The sequence below is a fragment of the Nasonia vitripennis genome, chromosome 4 (assembly GCF_009193385.2).
Source record: "Nasonia vitripennis strain AsymCx chromosome 4, Nvit_psr_1.1, whole genome shotgun sequence".
Classification (NCBI taxonomy): Eukaryota; Metazoa; Arthropoda; class Insecta; order Hymenoptera; family Pteromalidae; genus Nasonia; species Nasonia vitripennis.
This window is the reverse complement of record NC_045760.1, coordinates 10,777,987-10,802,092: the sequence shown is the minus strand read 5'-3', so window position 1 is coordinate 10,802,092 and position 24,106 is coordinate 10,777,987. Positions and strand designations below refer to the sequence as shown.

At 48.8% G+C, this 24,106-nt stretch overlaps 2 protein-coding genes across 21 annotated transcripts in view; one reads left to right on the top strand and one right to left on the bottom strand.

Annotated features, from left to right (window-relative positions):
- Window positions 1-378: 378 nt before the first annotated feature.
- On the bottom strand, window positions 379-4,215 carry LOC100116325 (lysophospholipase-like protein 1). 4 transcript variants are annotated; one of them, XM_032599950.1, is made up of 5 exons: window positions 3,968-4,215; window positions 2,220-2,646; window positions 1,877-2,001; window positions 1,465-1,725; window positions 379-1,391 (listed from the first exon to the last, which is right to left on the bottom strand). In XM_032599950.1, the coding sequence occupies exons 2-5, from the start codon at window positions 2,317-2,319 to the stop codon at window positions 1,119-1,121; spliced, it is 759 nt and encodes a 252-aa protein (XP_032455841.1). In that variant the 5' UTR covers window positions 2,320-2,646; window positions 3,968-4,215; the 3' UTR covers window positions 379-1,118. The 4 variants fall into 4 exon arrangements, with proteins under 4 accessions (XP_032455841.1, XP_016843542.1, XP_032455840.1 ...); XM_016988053.3 differs by lacking the exon at window positions 3,968-4,215 and adding an exon at window positions 3,310-3,629; XM_032599949.1 differs by lacking the exon at window positions 3,968-4,215 and adding an exon at window positions 3,073-3,316.
- Window positions 3,720-24,106, top strand: part of LOC100116362 (septin-7) — a 47,990-nt gene continuing 27,603 nt past the window's right edge. For 2 of the 17 annotated variants that reach the window (XM_032599942.1, XM_031929865.2), the window contains exons 1-2: window positions 9,392-9,483; window positions 10,587-10,849. In XM_032599942.1, coding sequence (XP_032455833.1) covers window positions 10,739-10,849 — 111 coding nt within the window. In that variant the 5' untranslated portion in view covers window positions 9,392-9,483; window positions 10,587-10,738. Of the gene's footprint in view, window positions 3,865-4,188; window positions 4,296-6,558; window positions 6,561-8,554; window positions 8,731-9,256; window positions 9,259-9,391; window positions 10,850-16,646; window positions 17,182-22,488; window positions 23,050-24,106 lie in introns of those variants that run through there. The other 15 variants (XM_031929861.1, XM_031929860.1, XM_032599941.1 and 12 more) reach the window with 13 other exon arrangements.

Sequence of the window (24,106 nt, the reverse complement as noted above, 5' to 3'; positions counted from 1 at the left end):
GGGAGAAGCTTCCTCGGGGGAGGGATGACGAGCTGCGCAGACCAGCTGTGCTGCTCCGGCGGGTGGTACTGATGGTTCCTACTTTGGCCGGACTCGTTGGCTGGATTTTGAAAAATGAAGAGGGAGAGATGAGATTAGATCGACCGTCGGGATGAATCCCGGAAAATCCCTGTGGGGATTTCCAACCGATTTGACGGGGTAATTGGAGCGACAAAGTGGACTGTCCAGAGGAGAAGAGGACGAGAACGTCTAAACTTTCACGTTGGTAATGAGAGAGTGTTTTCATATTGAAAAGTCGAAAGTTGCAGGTGATTCATCGAAAACAACTCTGATTCTTCAAGATCGATGTGTGTGTATATACATATATATATACATATATATATTTATATATATATTTATTTATAACTGAATTACAAGATAGCTGATAAAAAAATGCGTATTAGTTATAACGGCTATAATTGTCCGTACAATAGTTATCGCTACTTAATTGTATATGTATATAAAATACGGCGATATAAAAGACGACGCAGTATAATGAGACTTTTATTTTCGCATAATGGGCACTTTGTTAGTTCAAGGTCGTCGTCGTCTTCGTGAATTCGCAAAGGCTTATTAATTTCCTCACAGTATTACCATATAAAATTTGGCTTTGCACTTACGTTACTGTATATCACATTCAAGAACAAAGTGTATATGCATATACATATCTAATATATGTATACGCGTGTGTCTACGGCATTTCTAAAATGCATGATAAATCTACTCGGAATTTGACTTTTAAATCAAACGAATTCAAATGAAAGTGCTAGCATGTCGCGTTTGCCTAGTATGTGGAATCAAGTTCCGAGTATATACTGCAGATGCGCGACGTTTTTGATTTGCTGAACATTTTGGACAAAATTCTATTGCAAGCGGAAACAAAGAGCGTGTGTCTTTTGAATACAACCGTTTTTTAATTTTCCTTTACTCTCCAATTAAAAAAATACATTTCCTGCGTACTCTTCAACAAGTTTTCGTCATACGCAGATTATTTAGCGGGGAACACAATTTGATTTGGAAAAATTTCTTCGAAAATTGTAAACATGTATAAAAAGTCAACAAGTGAGAAATTTCGAGATTCACAAACGTTTCACGAGGGAAAATCCACTCTGATCGGGAGGTTTGGTATAATTTTCCGGCAACACTTTTAACAACCAGTCTTTGAAATAATTCAATTCACACTGAACCAACTCGTGATCGGTTGCATCCAACTTAACGAATGTTCCCTTCACACCACAGTCTTTTAGCGTTCTGAAAGTCCTCTTTCCCCACTCCAATGGAACAATATTGTCAGAGACACCATGGAATTGCAGCAGCTCAGGCAAGTCATCTGGATTATCCGATTTGAGGGACTGAATGAAAATAAAATTGATTAATCGTATGTCTCATTTGACATTATTAAAAACAAGAAACTTGCATTGGTACCTTGTAAACGTTGGACTCGTCGTTCAAAAATGAAGACATAGCCACGCAGCCTGCCAATGACCTCTTGAACCTGTAGGCAAGTTGCATGGCCAAGCATCCACCCATTGAAAAGCCTCCAATCACTATCCTGTTCATGGGTATGCCACGTGCGACCTCCCTGTGGATGAGTTCTGATGCTTTGTTGCATATTATGTCGATCGAGTGCTTGCACTCAGGAACACTTATCGCAATTGCTTTCCTGTCAAACCACACGTTGCTGGGCTGAAAAGTAACGACATCACAACTCACTATCTCGACTATTGCGCAAATCCTGATGCAAACTATCATTTCAAATTCAATAGAAAAGAGCACTTGCTTCAATCTCAAGCAGCAGTTATACAGCGGTTAACTTGTTTGTTAAATAAAACTTTACCATTCGTCCATTCGGAGTGTAAGGCTGAATTGGAGCAGTCGGGTAAACTATTTTTATGTGTCGAAAGGACAGCTCTTGCTTGTTAAGAATGTCCAGCCACTGCTTGAAATCCTCGCCGTTGCCTCCTTCAACGCGACGCAAGCAGAAACCAAAAAATAACACAAGTCAGTACGAAGCCAGGATGAAGCGTTAGACGCAAGAAAAAAAGACTCGGTGAATAAAAAAAAAAAGCCGAGTTGACAGAGCGCTCTCTCTTTCTCACTCGATCGCGAGGGTTAGACAAACCACGCACAAGATGGGAGTAGAGAAGGTAAATATAAACAATCGAAAAAAAGCCTCCCACCTGATCCGTGAAAGAGAAAAAGCGTGGCGGTGTGTCCGGCGAGTCCATCCGTAGGCTTGACGACGTTGGAAAACGAGATGTTTATCGCCGACGGGAGCATCTTGGCCGTCAAGGTCGACGGTCACGAGAAAAACGACGGCGACAACGACGGCGGCTGCTGCTGCTGCTGCTGCTGCTGCTGCTGCACGATTCCGATTCTAACGTGCAGAAAGACTCCTACGAGTCCTACGCCTCTGGCGTGGTGGCGTGTGTATGTATGTATGAGGAAATATATATACATATAGCATCAGCGTCCGACTCCGTATCGCATGGACTGGCTGCGTGATAGCAGGAGCTATACTACGAGCAGCTCATTGGACGCGACGCTACTCGGGCCATCGATCAATTGAAATTGGCCTGTCGCTTCGACCAATCGTTGAGGTAGGCGCTGAAATTCAAATGAGGGCGAGATGCCAAGTCATCGATGCGGACTCTTTTTTCCGGATATATTTGGGATGGTTACCCTAGTTTATACTGCGGATTGCTTTCGATGGTTGCGCCCCGGGGGAATGAAAATTATTTGGGCGTTTTATAGGCGCGCTGTGTCTGTATTGCATGTATGTATGGGCACGTGACAGTGAATGAGGAAGCTGACGTTATACAACGCGTTTTCGTCGTTGCGGAAATTGCGATTATTGGCGTGTGATGTCACTTGAAACTTTTAATATTGTTAATCAAATTCAATCAAAATCCATGACTCGACAAAATTTTTTTAATTTATCGAAACAAACATACTTGGATGCTACACAATACGTCATAATGAGCTGGGCAGAATTATAGATGGATAAAAATGTTGTTAACGTTATCAACTTACATAATAATTAGTTAGTAGAGATAATTAGAAAAAACTAGCGTCAAAAGAAAAAAAATCAACACTAATAAGATTGAATTAGTCTGAGAAAATAGTCGGAATTATTCACGCGAACTTCTTGAGAATACGAAAAATCCCCGTTCAAAACGAGGATAATAGAAAAAAAAACGAGATAACTGCAGTCAACAAACGTGAACAACAAGACTGAGAAAGCGCACCCAGATGCGAGCAGGTACTCACCGAGTGTAAAAGGTAAAACAGAATTACAGAAAACACGCCGATTGACCGACGCTTCGCGGCATCTGGCGTCCGAACGTCGAACTCTTTCGGAAAAGCCGCCCATGCGTGCACTCTTTTTTCGGCGGACATCCAACAGTTTTCTTTTCTCGCCCTAACCGATTTCCCAAACAAGTTGCAAACCAGTGAAAAATATTAATCTGCGTGAAAGTGGTGTCGAAATACTGCATCGAAGTAACTCACACAAAGGACAACAAATAAACATACAGCAGTGGTTAACGTTTTTTCGTTTTCCCGAGGGAGCTGCGCGCGCAGCGCCGCAGTTCGTTCGGATTTCGCGCGCGGCATGAATCAGCTGCTGTCGTCGTTATTGTTTCCCTCCGCGCGCGGTCGAGTGTATCCATATATACAAACAGTGGACTCTCGCGACTCTTCGTCCAGTGATGCGAGTGCGTCCTCCTCATCCGCGTCCACAGCACACTCTCCGAGCCAGTAGCCCCAGTTATACACACTCAACCACATTCGATTCACACAGAATGATGCACCATCAGCGAAACGGTAAGTGCCTCTCTCTCTCTCTCTCTCTCTCTCTCTCTCTCTCTCTTTCAACCGCTCAACTGTTTTTTCCGCGGCATTTTCGCGGGTCATCATATATACCTACACATATATAGGTGCTTGTACTCTCCGCAGGTCTCCCTGTTCGCGGCGCGCGTCAATAATAATGCGCGGCACCGCTGCGCCGGTCGATAGACACTAGCTTCACCTCTGCTGCAAAAGGTGCGCGGCGTTCTCCAGCGGCGGCGGCGGTGGGCAGACCTAACCTCTCGGCACCTCAACATCGTCCTCCTCTCTTTCTCTTTGTGTGTGCTGCTCTCGCCGATGCACCACAGCTCTCGACGCGGACGGACTGATATTACTTGCCTCTATTGTATAATAATGCGCACGAGGCATGGAGACGCTCGCGAAGCTTAAGGAGCCCGATAACTCTGGTAAATGTTGACGATTATACGCATCGCACGCACACACCTGTGAACCTCTCGTATAGCCCTGTATAGTGTGTACCTCTGTGTGTGTGTGCGTGAAAACTGCGCGTCTCGACGTATCGATTCCGCGGCTTATATTTTGCTATTCTTTCTTCCTCTTTGTTATGCTATGTGCCTATTACGCGGTTATCGGAGCTGCGAGTAGCGGATTCGTTGCTCATCCTCTTCGCGATTGGCGTTAATAGGTTGGCTTTTTTGTATGATTTCGTAGAGAGAGAGAGAGAGAGAGAGAGAGCACGTAAAACCCACATCTACTTAGAGCTTCTGTCATGCATATACACTGTTACGTAGAGTTGGATCCTGCATTCTATCCATACACGCCCCCGTAGTTTTCACAGCGAAGCAAGCGATTAGAAGGAGAAAAAATATTCACCGAAGCGAGAAAAAAAGCGTCGTACTCCGAAATGTATAGAGGCGGGGAGGAGGAATGTGTCAAAGTCACGTATGCTCGAGCATCAAGGCCTAGAAACGGAGCAGCAGCAGCAATTAGGAGCGTCAGTCCGTTAACGAAGGCGATTGTTCTTATGCTTGTTGGCGGAAGGCGACAATCGGGACTCAAATTTAGCACCGGCCACTTCGGACCCTCGGGGCTTTTTTGCCTCGGCGCGCGCGCGCTCTTTAATATCCTCTCGACCCTCTTTTTTTCTCGCTCTCTCTCTCTCTCTCTCTCTCTCTTCCTTCCTTTTAAACTTCACTATATAGGCATATGCTTTCTCTAAAGTAGGCCTCCTACTCTTGTGCAATTGGCTCGTTCCAATGGACCTTTGCATGTCGCATACGCCCGCACGATATTGTCATTAATTTAGTACCCCTAAATATACTTCACCACTAGAAGTGAAGTTCATCCTTCGCACTTCATTCCGCCGACGTTTATTTAATCTCGGCTACCCCTAGACACACCGTAAAGCATCAGCTTGAAAATAGTTCACTCCAGTCTGTATGAAAATGACTCCGTTATGTATTTCTGGAACGATTCACTCGTCACATAAGGGCGAGGGGGGGGGGGCGGAGTCACTTAGATAGTTTAAGAGCCTTATCTCCTGGGAAAACAGAGAGGCGGCGGCTCGAATATGTTATATAATAAGTCTATGTAATAGCTCGAGGTTGTGCCTCGGGCTCCGCGTCCGTCTCTCACTCTCTCTCTCTCGTTGCAGTGTATACGCCGAGAGATTTTTTCGCCCGCATGCGCGTAGGCATATATTATACGATTGCGCACGTGCGCAGCTGTGTGCGGAATTTAATTGGCGGCTAAGTATGTGGTTTCCGTATGGCTCTGCGCCGTTTATAATCTTGAACTGGCTAATAAGAGTAGAGGCGATCGACGATGCTCCATTACAGTATCGCAGGATCCAAGATTGTGTATACACAGTTGTGTAGCTTGTACCGCGTTAAAATAGTGTAACGCGGGAAGGAACGCGATACGCCATGCTATAGCTGCTGTGTATATAGACATAGCGCTTAATTAGTAGGCCAAGAGGGTATACGTTTTCACACTCGAGGTTTTTTTTGTGCGCGGGTAACTCTAGATTTTTAACCTACACGGCTCGCCGCGATTGCAAACACGCGTCTCGCACGATGAATATATAATTTTGAATTTTGGCGCGCCGTAATACACACGAGACACTCAAACTCGAATAATCGAACATGCCGTGTGCATTCCGGCCTAAATCAAGCTTCAGCACAGCGATCAATCCGTTGCTCCGAATCAAGCTCGATCAGGCCTTCAATTAGCAATCGCATTCTCGAAAGCTCCGCAGGCGCGTCTCGTCAAACGAAACGAATAATCGTCCCCGCGCATATGCAGCCGCGGATATGTAGACAATCTCTTCCTCGTTCGCGCAATCATCCGATCATCCATCGGCAATACGAACCTCCTGCTCCACCTCCATCACTTAGAGCTTCGTGTATACAATAGTTACACATATAGGTATACACGCACACACGCGCGGAGACGACAGCGCGCGAGTAGCACTCGATCAGCCGAGTTCAACGACCACTCGCGAAAACAATGCGCCAAATAGGCGGCAATTGAATGAAACCGATGCTACTGCTTCGCTCTCGCTGCTTGTGTGTGTGTGTGTGTGTGTGTGTGTGCGTGTGTTATACAAACGCGCAATATTGACAATACCGAGAGATCTCGCCCGATCGGAATCCTCCAGCAGCAGCGAGCTTGCAGCGAGCTTGCAGCGAGCTTGCGGCGAGCTTGCAGCGGTCTTCCCTCTTTCTCTTGAGAGCATAATTGGCTTTATTATATTCGGAGCGTCGCGCGCGCGCGGAGTTCAATGCGAGCCATTGTATAATATACGAGTATAGACGTAACAAGGCGGCGCGTTTTACGAGAGGCGTCTCGTCTCTCTCCTCTCGATCGCACGCGTATAGTGTGCGCCGTCGGCTGTGCGCGGTATTCCGGGGGAAATTGCGCGGTTCGTTGCTGCTGCGGTGTAACGACGGTGGTAAAATTTATCTTCAGCCCTTGCTTCTGATGCCTTATTAACAATTTTTCACTCGGCGCCGCGGCTCGTAAACGCTTCATTTTTTCCCGAGAGCTTTTTTAGAGCTTTCACGCGCTTGTCCGTTCTACAATGGCGAGTTTCCCGTGTGGTGAACCTTATGCGCATTTCGTATACAAACTTTTCTCGAGCATATCGATAATGCTCGGTCCGCCCCCCTTTTCGAAGCGTCGCACCGCTGCGCAAACGAAACAACCGTTCTCGCATATTATAAGCACGTCTTGTTTACCGCACATCAGGGACGTGCGCCGCGCGGAGCGAAACGAGGGCTAAGGTCAGCAGCAGGCAGCATCGGAGTGCGCTCGCGCGGGACACTCTAGAAGTGTGCGACGAAAATGAGCGTTAGCTTTATTGCACACGTGATGCGCGCGCGCGGCTGCGCGTTTGAATACGATTAAACGGATTAAACGATTCAGTGTTGGATATAAGAGCGCACACGTGACATTATAGACGGAGGCAATAACAGGAAGGCGTTGTATATCATGTACCTCGTGTGAACACACTCATTTTTCTCTTACAAAGCTCCGGAGAGCAGCTTGCGCGCGGAGATTGGCGGCTGAATTATACATCGAAAAGCTCTCGGGCGACGTCGCGAAAGAGTCCTGCCTCTTTATAGCGAGCTCCAAGCTAGCACACACACACACACACAGAGCCGGAAGTCAAAGGCGGACAGATGGACAATCGCACGTGAAGGAACGCGCTCTCGTATACACAAACGCGTACGTGACGAGTTATTAGGGGCTCCTCCGACGTATATACAGACGTGCGTTGCTTGCGTATATATGGCGGCGAGAGAGAGAGAGAGAGAGAGAGAGAGAGAGAGAGAGAGAGAGAGAGAACCGCGAGCGCGCGGCAGGCACGCTGGGCTCTCTCGGGTTAGTGCAGCTTCTGGATTCGACACGCGAACCTCGCGGCTATAATATATTATACCCTCGCCCTTTTCTCTCTGTTTTCCACGACGGCGTGTGTTTCACTCGGCTGCGAACTCTTTCGACGAGTGTCGAGTGCAGCGAGGTGAGAGAGGGCAGTTGTTGTTTTTTTTTCTCGCAGTGTGTGGTTATAGAGGGAACATTGTATTATTGTATTGTATTATTCAATCACGAGCCAACGTAATTCGAGCCCGATATAACTGCACATCAGCAGATCTTTTTTCTCCAGAGTATATCGCGCGGCGAGGAGATACGCGACACGTCCCCGCGCGGTGTATATGCGTGTAATAAAGCGCGCGTCGAAATGTGGATCACTGATTCAGCGAGTTGTTCGTCCGATCGCGCGTAAGAGGAATTTTGCTTTTTCGTAACTCGGCTCCGGCCGCAGTTTTGTCGCTACGTGGAATCTTGATCGTCGAGTTGTTTTCTGCTATGTACAAGGCCGTACTCTTTTTGTTTTCGCAACACGGACGATCCCGTTAAATCAAATTAGCCGTATAGCCGCAAAGACAATCGACTCTATCCCGATTAATTTGCGTCCGTTCCCCTCGTGCGCGCGTACGGCTAATCCAATTGCAGCGCAGCTTTTCAAGAGTTCCTTAACACGTGGAAGCCTCGCAAGGCGATTTCGTTGGTTCACTGCCAGTGCCTCTCTCTCTCTCTCTCTCTCTCTCTCTCTCTCTCTCGCATCGTCGCCACCTACACTCGCATTTCTCCTTGAGACAACGTCGGATTGATAAATTTCCAGTCACGCCTCGATAAGGCACTTCTCGTCGGGCTGGTGCAGGACATAGACCGATTCAGTGCTTCCGCAGAGTAAACGTTACGGCTGATCGCCGAGAAGCGTGTATAGGATAAAAGTTGCAGGAATGGAATGAACGGCGGAATTCACGAGCGAAATGGAAGTGTCGACCGTAATCCTCGTGCATCAGAACCCTGCACGTAAGCGACGACAGTGTCTACATAATACTGCGCGTGTGTGGATAAAAGGGCGTTGATATTCGCGCTCGAGTGAGCTTTCGTACAAACTGAGCGAAGCTGCGCTTTACATACCATAAACTTCCCTTCGTACACGTTATCGATTACCGATCGGTCACATTTTTTCCTTCCGCCTCTGTAATTACTCCCCCGCACGTTACATACAAGGTTCCTCGCACTTTGAACATCAACGTAAGCTAAAATAACACAGCGTATACTAATTCAGTGACTCCACATCTCGTCCGACCCCTTTCCGCAAATACAATCCTGCCCGTCCTTGATTGTCCCCGCAACTCTACATCTCTCTCCGTCTGGCTCCGCTTCTTCTGTTTCCGGTGCTGCCGCTGCTACACGGCCGATCTGCTGCTGCTGATGCTGCCACCTCGACCGACCACACGCATCCTGACACCGAAAAAAACTCGGCTGCGATATGCGCAACACACGACCAACGTCACGCCGGACGACTCTCTCACTCACTCTCGCCTCGCAGCGGTAAGTCTTTGCGCATGATATGTACACGTATGCATGCTCGCTCTCTTGACGCCTCTCTCTGTGTGTGTGTGTGTGTGTGTGTGTGTGTGAGAGAGAGCGAGCGAGGCTCGATAACGCTTTTTAAGCTTAGTTTCACGCCGAATGCCTCGACGAGCGGACGCGGCCTGGAAGGCGCACGTTGCGTTGTTTATTAGACGTTATATTGTTTAAGCGAGTGAATATCAGGTATATAATATTGTGGATGGTGCAACGCGTGTGCGCGCGCGCTAAAGGAGCATATAAGCCCCTTATTGTTTGGTCTCTCGCGGAAATCCGAGTGCAGCTTTTGAAACGGGCGCATACGCGGAGGAAGTGCGTGCCCGGCTCTTTGAGGTTGCGGGGCTTTATATCGAGGGCTATTTCGGGAGAGTTCTCGGTTTTCGGGGGGAGTGTAATACCTATCGATCTTTTGGTCGAAGGATCGTGTACGTTGCTTTTGAGAAAACTCATCGGCTTACTCACCGCGGACGACGTGTGTTTTTACCGGGAAACACAGCACGAGAGCGATGATTAATGCACGTAAGTATATACGTGCTGGTCGAGCGAACGGTAGCGAAACGATAAGAGCGCTAATTTTATTGCTCCTCGAGGCAGTTACTGTCAAAGCGGAAAATTCGTCTGTGTTATATTCCTGCACGGCCATACCGTATATAATATGTACCTCAACGCGCGCTTCCATTCGATCCTCCATTCAAGAGCTTAATACAAGCGTCGTCGCACACTGACCCGAAAAAAAAATCAACCACTCGAGCCCCTCCCCATACACTAACATCAACTCCGCACACACACTTCGCTGTTTATAGAACGCGCGACTACGCGACCGCAATAAAGCCTTCAATTCGGAAGCGATTCCCTCGCTCGCGCACATGTGTTCGCGTCGTCGCGACCATAACCACTGTACACAAGATTCGCGAAGGAAATTCCGGCGGGACTTACGTCAGTGTGTGGTGGAGCGAGCGCCTGCTATAACACGAGGAGGAGTCGGCTCTCGAGAGGACTTTTGATTAGTAGTCGCGCTGCGGAGCTCGGATCGAGAGCGTCGCGCGTTTGCGTTTTGTGAACCGCTGACGAGGCGTTTCAATTCAAGCGCGATTGCGCGCGCGCGTGTGTGTGCGCGTGTGTGTGGGTGTGTGTGTGTGTACGCGTATATCAGCGCGGTAAATAAAAATTTATTTGTCGTCGGTACACACTTGGGCGCGGTCTGACATTTATCGTTGAAATGACCAACGCTGGATAGCCCCGCAACCGAGCCGAGCCCGTAAATCCTGACGACTTGGTTTTATCCTTAGGCTGAGTGTTAGATCGCGTATAATCTTCAAAAGGATACACACGTACTCTCGCGTTGTTACACGCGCGTGCAGTGACGACGAGAGAAAGTGAATCTATATAGTATACATACGTGTGGAGTGCGATAAGAAGAGGAAAAATCGGCGCGTAGATCATGAGCGAGCCGATTAAGATATCGACGACGCCGAGCCCGGCCTCGAGGGGTCGGCTCAATCCTGCGGTGCTCGCCCTCTACAACAGCCAGCTGAACAGCATCGAGAATCAGGTTTGTGCGCGACGCTTTGAATTGCGCTTCGTCGCAGGATAGTAGGCTTATTATGTAAAGCGAATCTTGGGTAACCTTTTGCGAGAAATCGTTTTCGCAGATAAGTCATGCGCGATTTACGACCCCTTGCGCTGTTATTAGGTAAATCTTCCGTTTTAAGCGAGAAAAACGACGCGGTTTCGCTGCGTTCATTGTTATTCGAGATATTTTATTTAAAACACAAGGAATCCAGCTGATTAGGCCTCTTAATTTGAAAAAGCGCTTCTCATTGCACATACGGTATAATCCCCTGAAAAAGATTTCTCTCTTCTCTCCTTCTACGGGAATCATTAATCCGTTTAATTAGTCAAGCAACCACATCGTCGTCGTCGAATTAATTAAACCGCTTACACAGGCTGCATCTCCTTCGCGTATCAATCACCGTATTTATATCCCCGCGACTTTCCACATCGAGGCTATGAGTCAGGTATAACACACGCGCACACGATCGTTCGCGAGGACACAACGCCGTAAAAGCGGGAAAAACGCGCCGCCGCGCTCGTTATTTGCTTTTACGGCGATGGCGCGCGATTACGAAGGATGCGCTGTTTTTTTTCGCGCGCCTCGGCTTTGTTTCAAGCGAGATGGCGCGAGAGTGATAAGGGGAACGCGCTTTTTTCCCGGGAAAACTCGGGCGCGAATGTTTTCCGCTCTCTGGAATGATAACGTTTTCCTTTCCGCGGCGAGCTGATAACGCGAGCTAGCTAGAGAGTCTTTTAACGCTGTGTAAATAGGAGCTCGACGCGCGAACTTTCTCACCTCGCGCTTGTGGAGAGAGGCGAACTTTGCTGAAGGAGGCTGTTAAGGTCCGCTAATCGTAGCAACTGTATAGCCGTTACGCAACAGCCAAAGACGGACTTTGCGAGGAACCGTTCAAGAGAGAGAGAGAGAGAGAGAGAGAGAGGTCACGGCCTCGTTGCGAGGGAAACAAAAATGGAGCACGAAATTCCAGCTCGTCCCGGTGACCGTTATCGGGAGGGCATATAGACGTATACGGCGCCTAGTCTGAATACCCTATCGGAGACAAAGACGCGTTCCGCGCGGAGAGACAAATTGCAATATACAGCTATGTCCTATCGCATAGACGCTTGCGGGTAATTGGTATGCCCGCCTGGCGGTAGGAAGTGCGAGAAGCATAGTGGTATGCCTGCGTGTAGCCCCTTAATTGGTCGCGTCGAGCCAATAAGCTGTGCAGCGTAATGTATGCTGGGCTCTTATGGCTCTGACTTGGCCTATGAGTGCATTCGAAAGCGGATCCTTATCGCCGGAGAAAGAGTCTTCGAGTGCAGAGACGCTTGGCGACTAGCCAGATGCTATTATATCTTACTTGCACGTCGACCCAAGGCTTATCGATTCTAGCCTGCGTCTCCGTTTGTTCGTGTGTCTTTGGCTCTGGATCGGCGAGACTTCGTATACGAGCTTGGGAATAAATGCTATGGGGATTTGTGATTCGTATGCGATCGATAGCGCTAAAGTTATGCCGAAATTAATAATCCCGGGGCGGAGAAGAGTCTCGAGCCGAAAATTGAATATCCGAGCGGAGAGAGCCGCAGGCGCATGTACGTTACTTCCGAGTAACTGAAGTTGAATACGCTTTCGGCTCTCAAAAGATTCCACGAAAACGTCGTCTGATATATTATAGTCGAGAAGCCAACAGAGAGCTGATGTATTAGTATAATAGATTCTCGATACGTATTCATATAGCGAACGCCTTTCGACCTCATTCAATCGAATCTAATTATTCTTAAGCCGAGGAGTACATGCGGTTATGGCATCGCATAGCTTAACCATTTTACGATCGAATAGTATTATATATACATTAATAACGGTGCGCATCAAAGTTGCATACGAAGGGGACGTGAGTGCAATCGATGATCCTGACAGTACACACGACCTGTACATCCGCTGTTTTCTCTGCAATTATAAGTTACGTTAATCAAAAGCTGCGATATGCGCATACATTATATAATATTGAAACGAGGCCCGTTTCAGTGTGCCCGGCGTGTAATGCGTGCACAAAGCCCATAAAAGCGGCGGGAATCTCGCGCGCGCGCGCGCGCGGCAAATCACGATGATACGCGCATTACGCGCTCGTATAATCATCTCTCGCCTCGCGCACATCAGAGCTCATTGAATGAAAAGCGCTGCGCTCTGGTCAGACCCCGTTTTAATTGGAGGCTCACGCAGCTCGAGAGCGTTATATGCATATATTAAACGAAATCATTGGATAGAAGCTAAATGCTCGCCGGAAAAATTGAAGAGCGAGTCGTCGTCTAATCTCACTAAAAACACATACGCACCTATGTATGCTATAGACGCGAGGGTATACAAGCCCGTGTACACCGCCGCAGAGGGAGAAATAGAGAGAGAAGCACGCAAGCTTCAGTCCTCGAAAGCGCTGCAGCCGCAGAGAGTTCGCTCGTCGTCGTTGCGTCCTTGACGTTACTTTCTTCTCGAGTGCTCGCTGAGCCAAGCCGCCTCTCTCTCTCTCTCTCTCTCGTTCCATCCCGCATAGTACACAACTCGTTAAGAAGCTGTCCCTACTCCGATGTGTATTCACGTGTGATCCACATGGCGCCGATGAATCGGATCGGTGTTAAATGTGTACGTAAATGTGATTCGATCGAGGGAAATTCGCGCTAACGCGAACAAAAGCCCGCCGCGCGCATGACAATCAGACCCGGCGACGAAGCGACTATGCGTGTATATACTATATAGAGCAGCGCTGGAATTTTTACACGTCGCGAGTGGAGAGCGTTAACTCAGCTAAAGAGCCCGACGCCGTTTCGCACACCGCTGCTCTTTTTTTATAGTCGCCGCGGCAATCTTTCTGTCTACACATAAAGATCGTTTTGAGTCATTTATACACTTTTGTCGAGTATCATAAGAGAGAGAGAGAGAGTCACGAGATAAAAAAGCTCGATACGAATGGGATATCAGAGGCTGAAGAAAACAGGAAGAAGGAGGCCTCGTGGAGAGATAAACGTCGTCTGGCACTGTAGAGCCCATAGGTGTAGGTGTCGTAGAGAGAGAGAGAGAGAGAGAGAGAGAGAGAGAGAGAGCGAGACCAACAACGTTGGCTTCTGCACAGGCTCGAAGATCCTCTCGATCGATCGATCTCTGCGAGAGCCTGTATTGTACGACCGTGGAGCGCAAGCCATAAATTTCCCATCCGGCCCTATTTTGCACCGGCTCCGCGTCGAAATCAGCGCGCGTTGTTTATACACTCGCTGCGAAAGACGTGGTGAAAATTCACGCCTCGACCGCGGCTAATTGATGCAGCCCCGAGACCGCCTACTCCTCGCCGTCTTCTTCTTCTTCTTCTTCTGCTTTGCATGCATAGATATATGAACGTGCAGCAGCTGCGTTTTATTATATACGCGCGCTGCAGTTATCGAGATAATATCGCGGAAAAGTCGCCTCGATGGTATGCATAAGCGTGCGGGTCCCGAGGACGGCTCAGTTATCTTGATTTCGTGTCGTTATCGCCGCGCGACGGGAAATTACGCTTTGTTTATTGATTACCAGGCCTTATCATTGCAGCTCTCTCGTCTCTCCGCGCTGATGTTCGTAAACTTCGTGTTTTAGCGACTCGCTTATCTCGAGGATGGAGTGTACAACGTTATGGGTAAACATTCGCCAGCTCAGTCGGAGAACACTTTGGGCTGAACGTGGGCGAGATTTTAAAAAGAGAGCGCATGCACTTTGCTTTCATTCTCGCAACGATAAACCAAGAGCTTTCCCATATCGCTTTCCAGCGGGAAATCTGATTTTCCGTCATGCGCAAATAGCTATATGTGTGGAGAAGAGAGACTTCCATTTCAAGTAAGGGAGAGAGAGAAGGGAAAAATTCACTTCCTACTTTAAAAGCTACGGGAATATATCCGAGTGGGTAATACGGGTAATATTGGGAGAAGAGTATTAATTTCCAGGACTCGCGCCGGAGAATGTTGGTAAACTTTCGCATGCATATTCCAGGAATGATTTTCCATAACGAGCCATTTCAATTCCATCCCGCTCACAATTGGACACTACGTACGCCGTGATATGCATATTCGAGTCTCGTTGCGACGCTTTAAAAATTCACTCGTTTTCGCGAATAAAGCATTCGTAATAATTTGAACCGCTGATTGAGAATTCAACCAGATTTGCTGCGCATGGCATTAACGTTTTCGATAAAATGTGCGCTTCTGACGTACGCATACGACGACGCTGCGCCTATTTCTGGAACGAAGGGTCGCAAAAAACCGAGCCGATGAGTCAGCCCCGTCGATGCCTGCTGTGCAATACACTCTAATACGCATATATATATACACATGCCACCAGCGGCTTATCTGGCCGTGAGAAGTGCGTGTACGCGTTGAGGCTCTATTGTTATCGGAGGAGCAATTATGACAGAGTCGCTGAATGAAATGCTGACGTTCGAAGCGAAGAGCGAAAATAGGATGAGAGTTGCATAAACGGATGTCCGATGGAGATACGGAACGTTATTTTTATCTTATCTCATTGAGAGCATTTTCGCCTATACTATATACTACAATAACATTTATTTTCCCAGCTCGATCGCGCCTCATCCTCTCGATTAATGAAAAACATCGCGCGCAACAAACGAATAAAGCCTTTTCGCGCGCTCACATATATATTTAATTTTCCGCATGTGGTACGACCTCGAGTCTGAAATGAAATAAACCTGATGTGCTTTAAAAGCAAGTTCGGCGCTATACTTACCGGGTTATGCGACTGTGGCGTTTTGTCGCTCTCGCGCAGGTGCGTCGTTATTTTTTCCGGAGCCCCTTGATGTGTGTTATGTAAAATTTGTTTTTCTCCGATTCCGCGAACTATCAATCCACTTAACGAACCTTGCGCCAGATGCTGTTACTTTTTTTTAGATTACAGCCGGCTCGAAGATAACGACTCGCAGCGCAGGTATAATTGTAAAAAAAAAAAAAAAAAAAAACTGACTCATTGTCGTTATCAATTACGTGGATTGGACTGGATCTTCCCTGGATGATTAAAAAGTTCTCGTTAACCGGAAAAATTAGCGTTTTCTAAAACTGCGTGGCCAATTCGCGCGTATGGGTAATCGTGAAATTCGCGGTTTACGCATGTCTCTCGTATAACCATTTCCACTTTTACCCACATAAACACATAAACCTGAGCAATTTACGGTGTACCTATCAGCGTGTGGAATTTCCATGCGCATAAAACGCAGTGACTTTGACGGAAGGCGTATAATATAGTCGTAATAATCGTGTGCATAAGGTGGTTCTCGTTAATACGCGCGTATACTCAGCGAATACCGCAGGGCGATAAAATATTCAGCGAGAGAAATCGCGTAAAGTACCAGCGTACACACCCCCTGAAACCGAAGCCTCCCATCATTGAAATCATCAATGGATCCTCGATCGTATAACCCGCGAATCAAACAAACTGCGCAAAATAGTAGGTGCATTGCAAGAAAGCAGCGGCGTCGCATAAATCAGCCATATAACCAAACGCACAGCAGCAGCAGCCCCGGCTCCGAAAAAGTCGCTCTGGGGCGCAAGTCCAGATGGCTTCGTCCCTGGCAACGCACGCACACAGGGGTTCGCTCTCCGCTCTCTCTCTCTCTCTCTCTCTCTCTCTCTATACATACCCCCACCGGCAAAGCGGCGGCGGCGGCGGCGGCGTCTGCAGCTGCGTCAGGCGTGGTCGCGCTCGAAGGAGGGAGAGAGAGAAGAAGCTATAGCCGCCGCTGCCGGAGCTGTGCTAGTCGAGACGGCCCTAGTGTGCGCCAGTGTCTCGCCCCCCGACGAGCGAGCCGCACGTCCCGCGAGCTGTGTTTATGCTTCGTACCTTCCTGTATATACACTCGTATCCACATATACCTGCGTACACTCAGTGCTTCGTACAATCCGCAAGTATATACTTACTCCTCAGTGTCTGTGAGTGTGCGTGCGTGCGTCGATTGAAAAGGCGAGAAGTCGGAGAGAGAGAGAGAGAGAGAGAGAGCACGAGGCGGCGAAGGACAATGGACAGGAGAGCTTCGACTGCGGCAGCGTTTCGGCCGGTCCGATGACGCGACTCCAGTAGCGCCAGAGAGAGAGAGAGAGAGATATCCCTTTTCTGCACGTCAGCCATCAGTGTGAGAGAGCGAACCGCCGGCGTTGTTTTCCATAAGTGCGTGTGTGATCTATCTCTATACCCACACGTGCCAGTGATCGAGGATCAAAGTCGAGGAAAACAAAGGCAGAAGAGGCGCGATTCCAATTGGCCCGGCTTTTTTTCGGCCGATCGATCGCAAGGGATCCCGGGTACGTACTTTACGCAGTGCTCTCCCCTCGATGTAGAAAGTGTGTGTGTGAGAGAGAGAGAGAGAGAGAGAGAGAGAGAGAGAGAGAGAGAGAGAGAGAGAGAGACAGGGACTCGGGGAGAGAGAAGTGTGATCTCTCTCTCTCTCTCTCTCTCTCTCTCTCGCTCCTTTCTCGCACAGCCTGAACCTAACCTTGCGGCGGCGGCCAATCGCGGAGAGAAAAGTACGAGGCGACGCTGTTCCGAGAAGAAGAAAGTGTATCGAATTGAGATTGATTGTCTTCTAATTGGGATGATACGATCGGCCGATGGTTTGTCGATGCAGTCCGCGGAATCGAGTTCATAAAGATTATGGTATTCCGCGTGTTTGTTTACCAACTACTCGCTGTGTATATACTTGCTCGCGTTTGGGTGTCTAGCGAGGTGTAGAGCTCCGGAATATAACCTCAAAATGTATATACTACGCGCTTTACTACCCACTAGACACACGCGGGCCATTGATGATGACAATTAACAGCCCGTGTTTTTCTCTCCGCACGCGGTTATCCAGAGAAAGCAGGGGTATAATGATGATATCGACTCGATTGATTAAAGTATAGACTCTGTGGCAATCAATGCGCGAGTCGCCCATTATTCTGTTTTCACTCGTAATTCAGTGTACAGCCTCGATGAACAGGCTGCATCACGAGAGGCTTGATGGAAATTCAATTACACTATGCACGTGATCCTTGTGTATCGAATAACAAATGCGAATGAGCCAGATAATTTATTGGCGATAATTTATTGCTCCGAAACCCATCCATTATTCAGAGTATAAAAAAACACGAGTCTCCACTCCGGGAAAAACGTCGTAAAGCTGCGCTCGGCGACACAGCGCTTCATATTTTTTCATCCGCTGTCCGCTCGTATTTCAAAATCGAGATGTGCCCGTGTTTTTTCCTCTACTATCTCTCGCTCCGCAGAGACGCCTCTCGCTCTGCTCCGAAATTTCGAGGCTATCGTCGGCCGGCAAAAAAACCACGTCGGAGCGGACTTTCACTTTCGTTAATTATGCGATTTCGAGCGCAAACCGTCTCTCCTCGATTTACGCTCCAATAATAAGTTCATGAAAATTCGAAAGTTCGACAAGAAGCAGCCATTCGTCTCCGTTAGTCAGATAAACACGATTCACGCGCGCGCGCGAGGGAAGAAGAAAAATCTCGGAAAAGGGCGATAAGATCGCCCGTTCCGGGGAGAGACATAAAGCATCGGCCTCCGCACATGCTGCAGTCTCTTCTCTTTTACACGAGAGCCAAGCCGCACCAAGTCTCTCGCAGACGAAAACTGGTTCAGCAGTGTGCTCTCCGCTCTCTCAATCGCGCGCAGACGGAAAAAATGGGAAGCTCGTTTCTCTCTCGGGCCAACGATCTTATCGAGAGAAGGAGCTTTTCCGAGACGTCGCGTACAAGTTCATTAACATGCGCTCAAGAGCCTCTCGTAAATTCGTCCCTACGCCTTTATTATAACGCTGCAGTGTACAGTGGGTGGAGTTTACGCTGCTTTTACGGCTCGATCAATCTCCCTCCCCCGCGCCGGCTGTAATATCTTTCCAGACGAGTTCAGAGTTCGCGGATGGAAAATTAGCTTTATTTTTACCGGCAAGAGACATTTGCATATTCGCATCGTATACACTGAGCGACTGCCTTCGAATTAGCATTTTAATCAAGAGAACGTCTCTCGCGCTCTGCACATACCTGCGCCCATATGAATTTTCACCTAGAAGCTACACGCGGCGAGTTTTGAATCGCGCACTCTTGGTAAATTGGAGTAAACGCTTTTAAAGTAAGCCTCGCGGCTATTGTTAGATCGCGCGCGTGGATTTGGGCATTCGGGCCGAGCCTTTCACGCCCATACGCGTGTATCCTTGACCAGGCGCAGCTTCTCTCGTCGCGCGCGCGAAATTTCGCCAAACCAGTCTATAGCACAGCGCTGTTGTGCTAGACTAAGACCAAGACACTCTGCGTCTCGACGAGCTGCGGAGATCAGCGACCGGTTTCCCTGTACACACTGCAGCCTATACGTCCGCGCGTTGCTGCACACGAGCATCGGAAATCGAAGCCGAGTCGGCGGCGGGGGAGGAGGCGTGCGAATATACTCTCTTTCTCTCTTGGGCTGCGGAGGGGGAAATATTTACACGACACAAAGACTTTTCGTGCGTGTGCCGCTCGCGAGCGCGAGTCGAGAGTTCTCGGGGCCGGTTATATTTAGTGGAGAGCGGGCGCGTTGGGTCCCTACACTCTACAGGCGTGTGTTTTCTCGGAACAAGAGAACCCGTGCGTACGGTGGTCGTCACGCGCGCGCCTGCTTTAGTTTAGAGAGTTGGCTTTCGAGGATTTTGAGTTTTTCGAGGAGATCGCCGCAAGGGAGAGAGGCACGCGTTTCTGGGTGTGTGTACGCGCTTGATTTGCTTCGCCTTTGCGGGGGCGTTGGGTATTCTCGACTTCGACAGCCTCGTTCTATGGGAATCGAGGCTAATTTTCTCTATTCGAGTAAACGCGCGTTCAAGCTCGGCTAGAGGCGTAACCGCTGAATAACTCTCTGAAAAAATCGTCGCACGCATCGCAATCTTTTAATTAATCGACGGATAAGATACGGAATGAGCGTAAACGAGATACGCGCGCACGCGTGCAAATTGGCTATCGCGCCTTTTTCAGCAATTAAAATCGACGGTAAAAACGAATATTTAAATGTCCCGCGATAAAGAACACAACGGCCCCACTCTTTCAGAGAGATCTCTCGCGCGAATCCGCCCTGTGTAAAAGTATCAAAGAGCTCGTTATTCAAAGTGCAACCTTATCAAAGCTCGAATTATTCCAGATTCGCGTGCGTACGAGCGCAAATAACGAACGGAAGCAGTAGTATAGTTGCCGGTGCATCTGAAATCGCAAACACCAGACGACTCCTCTTACACCTTTTTCTTCGTCGCGCAAACGGAATTCGTTAGAGCCTCTCTCGCGATCAAAGGCGGCGAAATTCCCGCGAGAGAGAGAGAGAGAGAGAGAGAGAGAGAGAGAGAGAGAGAGAGAGAGAGAGAGAGAGCCTCGGACGCGCGCGGAAAATCTCCTACCTCTCATTCTTCTCCTAGTTTATACGGCCGACTATGTGGTTTCTCAATGTTTTTTCGCGTTTATTGAGCAACGCTCGATAAAGCAATTTTTCCGTTCTCTTCGCCCGTCCATAAACTGAATTCACCGGCTGGAAAGGGTACGTTCTAATCTTCGCCCCGTAATGGCCGCAAAAACTAGCGGTCCGAGTATACGCAGCTTAACGAGCGCTGCGAATTTTATCGAGAGCCTCGAAATACGCGAGCATTAAAAAAAAGCATCGCGCGGTGCAACAACGGCGCGATATTTCAATTATACGTTTATATTCCCGCAGCGCGAGCTCGCTTTTTCGAATCTCGCGCGAAAACCCAATCCAAAGCTCAAGCGCGAGGTTCTCTCTCCCCTCTGGTGACGTTCAATTACTCATTCTTGAAACCAGCTGTGCACAAAGAAAGGGCTTCGCGTCGGAAAAAAAGGAGCGAGGATTTTCTCTTTTTGCATATGCTATATAATTGCCGGAGAGGTTCGCGCACCTGTGCAAAAGCTTTTGTGTTGCGTTTTCGCCTTTGGGGGGAGGGTTAATTGCGCGCTAGAGAGAGCGATGCGGCGACCTGAAATCAGACGCGCCAAAGGACAGAGAGAATGCATTTTCGCGCTGTTTAAAGCTCCGGCGCGGTGCGGAAAGTTTGACCCATATTCGCGTCGCTTGCATCGACTCCGGTTGAGATGCGAAAGTTTTCGGGGTGGTCTTTCAAAAAAGCTCTTGATTCGTATTTTCAACTAAAAAATGCAAATAACGCTTACGAATGTTGGCTCAACAGTAGAGAACGGCAAACAAACCCCGTGTACACAACACGAGGATGAAAAAAGAGAAAGGAAGGAGCATATACGCGAACGATTTTTCACTCTCGGCATATACACGCAAAGCGAATCTCTGTTGTTATTTACTAAAAAAAGTAAACAGCGCTGTTCCTCGCGCCCATTCAAAGCACTACAGCTCGTGGGACGCTTATTACTCCGAATCAGCGCTCGCTCTCTCGATTTCGCAAATCCGCTCTCTCTCTCTCTCTCTCTCTCTCTCTCTCTCTCTCTCTCTCTCTCTCTCTCTCTCTCTCTCTCTCTCTCTCTCTCAAAGCAGCTCAGAGCAAACAAGCAGCGGCGGTGGCACATTTGAACAGAGCCTCCTTTCAAAGCCAATTATTCCCTTAAACGCGTTTTTACATCTCTCTTTGCTCCTCGCTGTTCTGAAGCGCACTCACGCTCATCTCTCGTTGCGCGGATAACGTACGACTGCTGCACTGCGGACCTTCGTCTCTTTCTCTCTCTCTCTTCGCTCTCGCTTTACTCGGAATCCGTGTAATTACGCCTGGCGCGGACGACTAGTCGGAAAGCCATTAGACAGAATTGCACTTCACAGGCGGCGTGTTTTGTATCGATCGATCGATCGATCCAACTCGTCTGTTCTTAGCTCTCGATGGGTATAAGCGATTAGGCCGGGACATTATCCGCGGGTCTTGGACGTGAAGTCATATCGTCGGGGGGTCTTATTACGATGATTCGTGCGAACCTGCAGACTGCGTTGTGCAATGACGCAATTCCCTTTGGCGGAGGGTAATTTTCAATTCTCTCCCGTTGAAAGTCGATCCCGCGATTTTATACTGTACGGCGTGCATACAATTACAACACAATGTTCTCGCTTCCGGCATGACGATGCGAGAGTGACTCGCGTGCGGCATGACGATGATTTACCCCGTTTCTCGGGCTCTCTCGGCTGTTTTCACGTTTACCATAAGTCTCCGCGTTGTATTCTCGAGCCACGAGTGGGTGTGTGTATCTCTCTCTCTCGTCGGCGAGATGTGTTTTTCTTCCCACGTGCGTATCTCGATCGTCATTCGTCATCTCGGCCCTGGCGCTCCTCGAGCTCTGTTCCACTTTAATTTCCGACTCTACAGCGTGACGGAGGAATTTCGAATATATACACCTGTGGATCTCTCGCGTTAATGCTCGTCTCCGAGAGCTTGCGATCGTTGGGGGCGGAATCAACGCGATTACCATAGATTAAAGGCAGTTAAATATCAATTATTATCATTCGATACACAAGGATCCTACGAAAAAATTGTTAAGACCAAACGCAAACCCCGTCCCTCTCTCTCTCTCTCTCTCTCTCTCTCTCTCTCGCCGTCCCCATGACTATATGCATAAGGTCTCATTACCTCCCTCTCGCAGCGATGCTCACGCGAAGCATCAGCGACCGCCTCGTCAGCAGCTGAAGAAGAAAAACAAGCTCTCCTCTAACGAACTCATCGTCGCCGCATCCGGCCAGCAGTCCCCCGCATACATCGAGCACCGCCACGGTTCTCTCTACCGATCGTCCAACAGCCAAACGAGTTCATCATGTCGTCGACGGAGAACCAACAGCAGCAGCAGCAAAACGGCACGAGCAACGGCCTCAAGACGTCCGCCTTATCGGGTCTCTCGTCCTCGGCTCGCAGCACGACCAACTCGTCCTTCCTCTACAGCAGCAACTCGCTGCTCAGCGGAAGCAGATCGGCGGCGGCGGCCGCGGTCGACAAGACGGGCGCCACGCGACAGGCGCCTCCGCCCACGCTGCCCAAGTACACGTCGAGCTTCAACGCAGGAAGCAACGGCACCGCCAGCGCCGCCGACAGGCTCAGCAAGGATCGCGAGGGCGGCGGTAGCTACAGACTGGCCAGCCTCGACAGACTCGCCCTCAGGCAGAGGATTTTAGACGGGGAGAACAACAAGCCCAACGGCGATGCCAACTCGGTAAGGAGAGAGTGTGCGAATATGCCGACACGTCTTGTTTTTTGACTGCTTTTTGCGAATGTTTTTATATATATATATATATATATATATATATATATATATATAAAAAGTAAGAATTTTCAGTTCCGCGTAATCGAATCGCGGACTGGCTCGATCGAGGCATTATGCAGCCCGAACGAATGTGGAGCGATCGAACGGCGGCCGATATGAAATATCGCAATAATTTCGCTCATCCTCTCCCTCTCCTCCAGCCACTCGCGATGCTCCGTTTTTAGCTCTAGATTCATTGATTTCTCGGGCTATCCAGCGGCTTCGCTATTGCGCCTCCTCTGCCCGTATAAAGAGACGAGTCTCTGTAATTGGAAACTGCGACTGAGAGATTCTCCCGAGCCTCTCGAGGTTTGAATTTCGCGGCCGTAAAGCAATCGCCTCTACCAAGGAAACGGCAGTTTCTTTCCCTACGCGCGCGCGCGTGTGTATGCTCTTATTATATCCACCTCCGGAGATGAATTATCGTTATGGAGATTTATTCTCTCGTTCCGAGGAATCGGGAGACTATTTTAGTCCGTTAAGCCGACGTTTATCGCTCGCTTCGACACACCGCAAAGTCGATCGAAAAATAAAAGGAGCGTATAAAAATCGAGCCCCCTCTGAAAAAGCCGTGCAGCCCATTTTTACGAGCAGCCGGCGCAGCCTCTCAAGAAGCTAAGAAGCTTCTCTCTCCGACTCTCGTCGGTGTACGCGTGTACTCTTTGGAAAAAGGCGTTTAGCGCCTGCAGCTCACTCGGAGGAGGAGAAGGAGGAAGTATCGGGTTGCACGAGAAAGAGAGATCCTCGCGGGGTCGTACACACGCGCGAAGAAGTGTGGAGTGGAACTTATAGTGTATATAGGGAGCTTGTTTTTTTTCAGGACCCGATACGCCCCCGCACTGCGTGGCTTGAAAAATTCGTGGTCTACGGGCATGTCGAGCGCGCCTTCGTCGGCGGAACGCATTTATATTGAGCAGGGACGAAGCTTGCGGGTCAGGGTGATGGATGGGCGAATTTGTAAACGTAG